The 9,234-nt window shown below is 35.4% G+C and overlaps 1 protein-coding gene across 1 annotated transcript; it reads left to right on the top strand.

Annotated features, from left to right (window-relative positions):
* Positions 1-8,032: 8,032 nt before the first annotated feature.
* LOC116175472 (odorant receptor 67a-like) lies at positions 8,033-9,234 on the top strand. Its single transcript, XM_031493608.1, has 5 exons — positions 8,033-8,130; positions 8,179-8,318; positions 8,366-8,821; positions 8,870-9,130; positions 9,178-9,234. The coding sequence occupies exons 2-5, from the start codon at positions 8,265-8,267 to the stop codon at positions 9,232-9,234; spliced, it is 828 nt and encodes a 275-aa protein (XP_031349468.1). The 5' UTR covers positions 8,033-8,130; positions 8,179-8,264.

A 9,234-nucleotide genomic window follows, 5' to 3' on the forward strand; every position in this document is an offset into this window, starting at 1 on the left:
GGCGTGTATTTGTAGTATGGTGTCTTATCTGTTATGAGATTGTGTTTAAGTGCTAATTTTTTATGTATGATTTTAGCTACCTGATCATGTCGATGTTTGTATTCAGTTTGTGCGAGTCGTGTGCATGCCGATATTATATGTTGGATTGTTTCTGATGTTTGTGAACAGAGTCGACAAGAATCATTTGTCACTGTTTTGTCTTTATGTATGTGTTTTTTATAGTTACGTGTGTTAATGAGCTGGTCTTGTATTGCTAACATGAAACCCTCAGTCTCCGGGAAGACATCACATTCAGACAACCAACTGTGCGTTGCTATAGAATCAACACAATCCTGGCCAACCTCTTGTGGAAATCGTCCATGTAAAGGCTTTTGGTTCCATGTCTGTATGTTATTTGTGATGTATGTAAGTTTGGATGTGGGTGGGAGTACATTAGTTTCGTGTAGGTTAAGTGGTGTGTAAGATTTGTCTGCATATGTTACTGATTTGTGTAAGACTGAAGTATCTGATTTGTTATAAAAGTATTGTCGCAAATTGTGTATTTGTGTTTGGTGCAATAGTTTTATATCTGTAAGTCCTCTACCTCCTTCCGAACGAGGAAGGTAAAGTCGTATAGTGGAGGAGTGAGGGTGATGTATATGGTGTTTTGTTAATAGTGTACGTGTGTTTCTCTGTATTTGTTTTAAATCTGTATTTGTCCAACGTATAATCCCGAAAGAGTATGTAAGCACTGGTATGGCATAAGTGTTAATAGCTTTGATTGTATTTCTACCGTGTAATTTTGTTTTAAGTATACTGCGTACTCTTTGTAGGTATTGTGTGATAAGTGTTTGTTTTATACTCGTATGTTTAATATGTGTATTTTGCTGAAAACCAAGATATTTATAAGTTTCATTCTCGTCCATGGAATTTATTAAATTACCCTGTTCTAGCTCATAATCTAAAAGTTGTCTTTTACCAGCTGTGATGTGTTGTGTTTTACATTTATCGATTCCAAAGTCCATTTGTATGTCACGCGAGAATGTTTCGGTAATGTGTAGAAGGTGATTAAGTTTTATGCTTGTGGAAGAGTATAATTTAAGATCGTCCATGTAAAACAGGTGTGTAATGTTGTGATGTATTTCGTGGTTGTGCTTAATATTGTACCCAAAGTTAGTAGTGTTTAACAAATATGAAAGTGGATTAAGAGCAAGACAAAACCACAGCGGACTTAAAGAATCGCCTTGAAAAATGCCTCTTTTAATTTGTATTGGGTCAGTAATAAGTTTTGTGTCGTTTAGTGTAAGTGTTAACGTAGTGTTCCAACATGACATTATGTAATTGAGGAATTGTGTAATATTGTTGCTGACTTTGTATATTGAGAGTACTTGTTGTAACCAAGAGGGTGGTACTGAATCGAATGCTTTTTTGTAATCAATGTATGCAGTGTGTATGTTTCGTTTGTTATGTCTGGATTGTTCAAGTATTACAGAATCTATAATGAGTTGCTCTTTACAGCCTCTGGAACACTTGGTACACCCTTTTTGTTCTTCGTATAAAATGTTGTTATCAGTACAGTGTTGGTATATTTTGTTTGTAATGCATGATGTAAGGATTTTGTATATTGTAGGAAGGCATGTAAATTGGTCTATATTTAGATGGGTCTTGCGTATTGTTGTCTTTTGGGAGCATGTAAGTGATACCTTGTGTAAAGAATGCAGGAGTGCGATCTGGTGAATTAAGAAGTTCAGTAAATTGTTGCGCAAGGTAAGAGTGAGTGTAGGTAAAATATTTCCACCAAAAGTTGTGAATGTTATCAATGCCTGGACTTTTCCAGTTATGTAAGTGATTAATAGTTTGAATGATGTCTGTTGTAGTGATGTTTGTGTTATTCATAGGAGTAATGTATTCAGAGCGTGTGGTTTCTGTGGTAATCCACGGGGCGTGTGGATTGTGTTTAATGTCTTTGGTCCATAAGTCAAACCAGTATTGCTGAAGTGAGTGTAGAGATGGTGGAATGAGTTTTTCATTAGTGCTGTTTTGTGTTAGTGATCTGTAAAATAGTTTTTCGTTATGTTTAAATTGTGTGTTATGGCGCTTTCTGTCTGCAGTTTCCCTATAGCGTTTTAAACGGTTTGTGTATATTGATAGTTTTTGTGTGAGTTATGTTCGTTATAGTTTGTATTTTGTTCTCGTGTGGTGTGATTGTTTAGTTTTGTAGTTATGTGTTGTACTTGTCGTGTTAATTTTGAAGAACGAGTTCCTTGTATGTATTGTGTAATTAGACCCAAGTCACGTCTGATGTCATCGATGCGATTAATCAGGCGTTTTTCCCAAGCCGGGGGTGAGCGCTTTTTTGTTGTGTGGTGTTCTTTGTTTGTTGTTATTCTTGAACCGTTACATCTAGAAACTGCAAACGCACCGCAATACACAACAAAGTGTAGTTGATGTAAGCTTGTGTTATCGTTAATGTAATTTGGTAAAATGTGATCATTTAGTGTTTTTGAGAGTGTGCGTAATTTTGTAGTGTGACTTTGTTTAGGTATTCGTGCTCTTTGTGTTGGGTCAGTGTTTGAGAATTCTAACAATGCATTGTCAAATTCTTTTTGAAGGGATGTGAGTGTTTGGTTTATGTGATTATTTGTATCTATCGATTGCTGGGGTGTCGCAAATATCTGTATTTCAGTGTTGTTTAGAACGGATGTATTATCTTCTACGATGAGTGTGTTGTTTGTGTTGAGTAGTGCTTCAATTTCGTGCCTGATTTGTTCCTGTGTGTCTAATGTAAGGAGTGTATTTTTAATGATAACTCTACGTTGGTCTGCAATGCGTTGTTCTGTCAAGTGTGCTAAATGTGGGTATTGTGTAATGAACGCGTGATATAGTTTACCTCTGTATGCTGTCCTGTCCGTTTCCATCTTCGTGATCTCCAGATACGTACCAAAAATGAAGCGATTCATCCCTTCGTCCCATTTCATACGTCTTTTGGAGGTTTCCTTTGCGCTGGTCCCATCCACAAGCGGTTGAGAAGCAGGCACAAAGGTCTCTTCATGGCGGTCCTCTTCAGGTGGTCGTTGTCCTCTTCGTAGTCTTCTTTCGGCTGTAGAGGTTTCGGGTATCCCGACGAGCGGCCGCCTGTTCACCAACTCGTCACTATCGGCTCGCATACTGCAACGCCCAGCGATAGCTCCAGACGTGCCCTGACGCTCCTCAGGTAGCGGCATTTTTCCGAGGCTTTGTTTAAACTCCATTTTCATAAGAATATGGGGTGACTAGGAACACGCGTCACTCTTCAAGATATTCGCGTAAGCAAATATCCACTTGCGTGTTGTGTATAATGTAGGAAAGTAGGGAACATGGACGTGGGAGTTGGAAAGTAAAGTGGGTAGGTAAGTACTAAAGGTGGTTGGACTGGTCACCTTTAGTGCCCATTGATCGCCTTTTACGATCTCTAGGGCGAGAGTGGGCCTATTCTATCCCCGAACCCACAGGGTATTATTATTATTATTATTATTATTATTAACACTTTTCGCCTTGAAGAGATGGTTCGTTCGACTCGCAACTGGGTAACGATCTAGTCTGAAACTGATAATAACAATTAATAGTAAGAAGACTAAGCTTCATAAAAAAGCATAATACAAATTCTTTATGATTCATGATTATATTTGTCTCAAAACCATGAATAATGCTTTTGCAATAACAAAATATGAGAAATATTAATAAAATACTAATAAAGCTGAGAACAATATTCTGTTATTTCTACATTTGTGACGTATGGCGTAAGCTACTAGGTCTATTTACGAATAGCTGGAAAATGATGAACCTATCTCGCCTACATTATAAAAGGCAATTTCTTATATGCCAAAAATGTAGATAAACAAAACCTATCAAATTATAAATCACAAGTTGCATTCGACCAAGCCGGAAGGAAGGAACAAAAATTTGAAATCGCATCTTCAAAAAATTGGGACAGGAACTGTTTTAAAATTAACACTGGAGCGAAAACACAAATCCTTTTCTTCAAACATAAGATAAAAGTTGTTAGGGAAATGTTATTTTTTAAGAAAAAGTTATACAAAACTACCTTTACTTTACTCAATTTGTAAAGCTCATCTCTCAGAATGTGAGAATAATGCAGAAAATATTGAATTTATATAAGAGATTATTACACTTTAACAATTTCCCGTAAAAAATAATTTATACATCACTGTAATATGATTTGCTCTGTTCTCCGCTTTCATATAGCAGACTTTATGCATTCAAATATTCCCAACAGCGAAGTAAATTTGCCCCCTTTAAGGAACCTTTAGGAAAACATTACGTTTGAGGAATTCTTTTAAATTGAAGCTGCCAGTTTTAAGTCGCAAAGATTTAGAAATTCTTTATTGAATTCTGAAATGGTGTGTCGCATATTTTACTGGAACACGGAGTTTTAACGCACTTCTTTCCTTTTGCATTGTGAGGTCGCACTTTAACATATTTTGTACGTGCTTACTTCTTGTAAGTACCAGAATTTATAAACTCTAATATAAACTTTGTATGGAAATGAAAGTTAAAAAGTACTTACTGAATTTATTTTACCATTTTGTGGTTTTCCTATATAAAAGTTTTGTTGTCCGTTTTTCTCGTCTCAGTTAAACTTATCTGGAAGTTAATTACCATGTAAGTTGTAAGTTAACGTACACATACACATATCTATCAGATCAATTAAACTAAGTCAAGTAGAACCTACCCCTTAACATTACAATTATATTAGGTACCTACCTACCTTTATTAGGTATAGGATTGAATGAGTAGGCTGAGTCTCTTTAACAGTTAGGGTAGAGAAAGTGTTCGCTTTAACGGAAACAAATCATTGTTCATTCCAATGCCATCTGTAATTCGTATTAAAAAAGGGACGCGGCTCACGAAGTAAAAATAAGTTGAGAACAGAATACAATATCGTTTTTATGGAAACGACGGGATATTCATTTATCAATATTTTCAAACTGTAATATAATATTCTTTTTTATTATACCTGAATCACAATCTCCGTTTTAAACACTCAAATGTGTGCGAAAATAGTACATTATATATCAAGGTAGAGAAGTCCACTATTATTGCCTGAGCACCAAGATTACATCTCGAGGCGCTTGCGCCGAGGGGTGTAAGGTGCGAAGGCAATAATAGACTTCTCTACCGTGGTATATATACTATTTTTTTCACTACTAGCACTTGAAATCCTCTAAATTAACATATTATATTGATAAGAGAGTTAACGGTTGGACAGAATTGTTTGTTTCTTAATTTAACATGTCAATCAAGTACGTGGAAGTACAAGTCAAACAGGCCGTATTTTGTTCTGTCATTGAGATTTTTCAAAGAGTAATTTCGTTCGAATTTTTCAAAATGTGATAATTTTAGGTATGTAATTTCTCTGGAAATTGCGAATGGTGGCAATTATTCGTTTTAGAGAACTTGTCTAAACGTTCATTGAGCGAAATTTCGGGTTGTGTTTTCTAAAAGTGACAGCATGACAGTTTTCATTATTGACTACTAGTTAATAATAAAAAATTATTAACCACTTTGAACAAATGCCGAGAAAGCCTACTTTACAAGTGGAAAAAAGGTTAATAATCATGGCATCAGACGCTAGTAGTGAAAAAAAGGCCTTTTTCTACTCCTATGTCGTAAACATACCCAAAATGTCACCCTGTACTGCACGTCTAAATCGTTCATTATATCATACGGTTGCATAATGAAAATTAGAACTGTTACTTAATATATATATATTACGTAACTACAATAAGTACTCGAAGAATTAATGGATGGTGCTAATTACGACTTGCATGGAACACGGAATAATGCACTTTAGAATACTGGGTAGTCCGATGCTTCCTTCCCGGGAAAACTCGTTAAAAGACGCGCAGCGTATTGAAGGCCTTAGTATTATCGATAGTTAGGTACCTAATACATTGGCAACTGCAACAATAGAAATCGTTGAAAACTGTAATGAAAAAGAGCACAAACACCACCTGAGCTAGTTAGGTAGTAATCTTCAACTTCAACACTTTTATCTTGTATCCTATTGGCTATTGCATCTATGGTGCTAAAATGAAACTCACATTGCAGTAAGGAATAGGGATGTAAAAACCCTGCAATACACTTTCAATCTAAGTAAAAAGTATTTATAAAATTCTTGCTCGTTGGCGTGCATTCATGGAATATAAGTAAGCTTAGGTTGTATTTTGTATTCCGTTTAAATAGACCATGACATTTGACACTTGACAGTTCTAATCTTTAGTTCGAAGTTCGAATATTTAGAACCAAATCAATCTGAATCTATCAATCTTTTATCAATTATATTCAAGTCGTAGAAAAAGTATAGTACATAATTCGAGTGCTAATGCCTATTACGCACTCGATTTTATTACAACACTCGCTCGCTGCGCTCGCTCGTCTCGCAAAATACTCGTGCGAAATAGGCTTCTTAGCACACTTATTATGCAATATACTATTAAAACACACGTGCTTTAAAGTTGCTAAGTAACGATACTTCAAGTATGACTTTTGAAACTGTCATCTGGATGAAATAAAAAATCCTCTTAGGTCGCTTTCTGTAAATGCAGAACATTTCTTTGGCTTGTACCTATCCTTTGGTTGAAGCTTTTACAAACGCGCGTAATTTAGGGCATGCTTCCAAATCTGTTCCACTTTTTAGTCCCAGCAATAAGTGAAGTTTTGAATGAATGCACCAAAAGATAGAAGATTTAAATACCTTTGACATTTCCTTCATTTATGCCAGCATTATTGATGCATTTAATTGACTTTATTCGTAAGTAACTTCCTATTCATCCAAGGAAACAACTTTTCATATGCTTGATAATAGGCTTTACTGGATTGAGATTTTACACCTACCAACGTTTGTTTAGATTTTACAACAATCGATTTAATGGACGGTGTATTATCTTTTTCAACGGAAATCGTTTAATTCACAAAGACGATGATTTTTATAAGCAACGTCAAGTGACATTTCCATGGCAATCGTGAAATTACGAACACCCAGCCCACTTAATTAGACATGTATATTTGAGTATAACTTCAATATTACTTCATTGTATTTCCTATTTTTAAATCATACTGCAGGTATAATAAAAAATACTATAAGATACACGTGTATAATTGGTCTTTAAAGCACTTGCAACGTTAAAGGCACTCCGCTTTGCGTCGTGCCCTTAAACTCGTTGCGCGTGCTTTAAAGACTTGATTATACACTTGTATCTTAATATACGATTTTACATAGTGGTGAAATTATCGGACTTTTTTTAACGAAAAATCGTATGGAAAGTGGTACTTTTTTTCACGATTTTTACTATGCGTTTCTATGGAGTTTAATCCTGTCTATGATCAATAGCATCCATTTTTGAGTGACAGTAAATCGCGAATGTCAATCAAATTATTTAATTGTGGGTTATTATGGATCACTATGCAAAAAAATTTCGTGTACAACACGTGTTGAAAGTGTCTTTTTTCCATGAATTGGCTTGATTAACTCGAGCTTCGTCCTCATTAATCAAACTGCCAATTCATGAAAAAAAGTATCACTTTCAAAACTAGTTGTACAATAGTTATTTGGGTCGTTTTTCAACTACTAAATCTATGATGATAACTATATTAAAAATTTCGATCGGGTTTCTATACTAAATTGAGTTCTTACCAAATTGATATTGATTAAAATATAACTAAAATATGTGCAGACGTTTAATTAATAATGTATGATAGTGCAGTATTATTTCAGCCCCAACCCAATAGATTGATCGGTAACATAAATAATTAAATTGACGTCCAATTCCTACATTAATTTAACATTATATTCTCTCACCCCCCACCTATAAACTAAGCGAAAATCTGTTCCAGAATGCACCAATTTCAGGGCAGCGATACACGTGATAGGTCCAGTTACAATGGAGAATCCTAAAAAAATCCCCATGTTTGCGAAAATCCGAGGGTATATTAAATTAACAGGGCTAAATGTAGATACAGAAATTGGCGAGTTGAATAAGTTGTTTTTATGGCTATTTCCATGCATATTGTATTTTTACACGTCAATCGCATTCTTTAGAAAGTGGGATTTCGATAGGGACATTCCGTATGTTCTCGGATTCGCCTATGGTATGTAAATCTCGTTTTTTCCACGATTATTTGCAATTGTTTTCCCAGCTTTGCCACAAATTACTATAGTGAGATTGAGAAGATCAACATTCGCCTCCATTATTGATTTACTGGAATGTGTTGATGTATCGCAAATGAACGATGCTGCCAAATTTCAAGATTCTTTAATAAAAATTACGTCGAAGGTGGTAAGTTGTTGCACGTAATTGTCGTCAATTTATATTTTGCTCGTAAGGGGAACGTAGCATGCCCTTTCGGATCTGCAGCAATTCCTCTGATGGTCGTTCTATGGTTTATATTTGGACAACACTCTGACATGCCCTTCAATACATTACCGGCTTGGCTTATAAATTACAACTACTGGCTTTCGCTACTTCTTCAAGTAACAGTTTGTAGTGCCATTTGTCAAGAATACGTGGTATTAGGAGCTACAAAAATTTGCTTTCTATTGCAGTTACGAATGCATTTCAAACACTTAAAGTCGAACGTCCAAAACATACTGGAGGTTACAGAGGCTAATGAAGAAATTCCATGGACTTATTTGCAAAAGAAGTTAAAGCATTTGATCGACTATCACTTTTCCATTATTAAAATTGCTGAACAAGTGGAGACGTTGTTTAACAAATGCGTGCTTACCGGTTTCATAGTCTTATCAGTGTTTATTTGCATTTCAATGTATGCAATCCTAAGTGTAAGTCGCCCCTTTGCAATAGTTAAATATTTTAATCCCCATTTACAGAATCCCTTATTCGGCCCCGACTTTTGGAGATTTATTTTCTACATTTTTATGACTTTCATGCCCTTTTTTGCAGATTGCTTCTTCTCACAACAGGTCATAACCGAAAGTGAAGAGTTGTTCAGTTCTTATTGCGCAATAGATTTCGTTGGTACTGATTTGAGATTTCAAAAAGCGTTATTGGTGCTTTTGGGCCAGGGGCAAAGAACCATAGGCTTCACGATTGGGAAGTTTGCTCCACTATCGATTATTACAATAGTTACTGTAAGTACCTGTAGTGCATGATGGTTTTTATTATATGGCTTCTATAGGTTTTGAAGACCGCATTTTCCTATCTAACGTTCTTACAAAACATGAAGGGAAAGTGA

This window comes from Photinus pyralis, unplaced genomic scaffold (assembly GCF_008802855.1).
Source record: "Photinus pyralis isolate 1611_PpyrPB1 unplaced genomic scaffold, Ppyr1.3 Ppyr1.4_LG7, whole genome shotgun sequence".
Taxonomy (NCBI): Eukaryota; Metazoa; Arthropoda; class Insecta; order Coleoptera; family Lampyridae; genus Photinus; species Photinus pyralis.

Bases quoted from the DNA above. Each gene is read 5' to 3' on its own strand.
- LOC116175472 (XM_031493608.1), top strand. From the start codon at position 8,265: ATGAACGATGCTGCCAAATTTCAAGATTCTTTAATAAAAATTACGTCG. The intron at 8,319-8,365 runs GTAAGTTGTTGC...TTTGCTCGTAAG, and splicing joins TAAAAATTACGTCGAAGGTG to GGGAACGTAGCATGCCCTTT. The intron at 9,131-9,177 runs GTAAGTACCTGT...TGGCTTCTATAG, and splicing joins CGATTATTACAATAGTTACT to GTTTTGAAGACCGCATTTTC.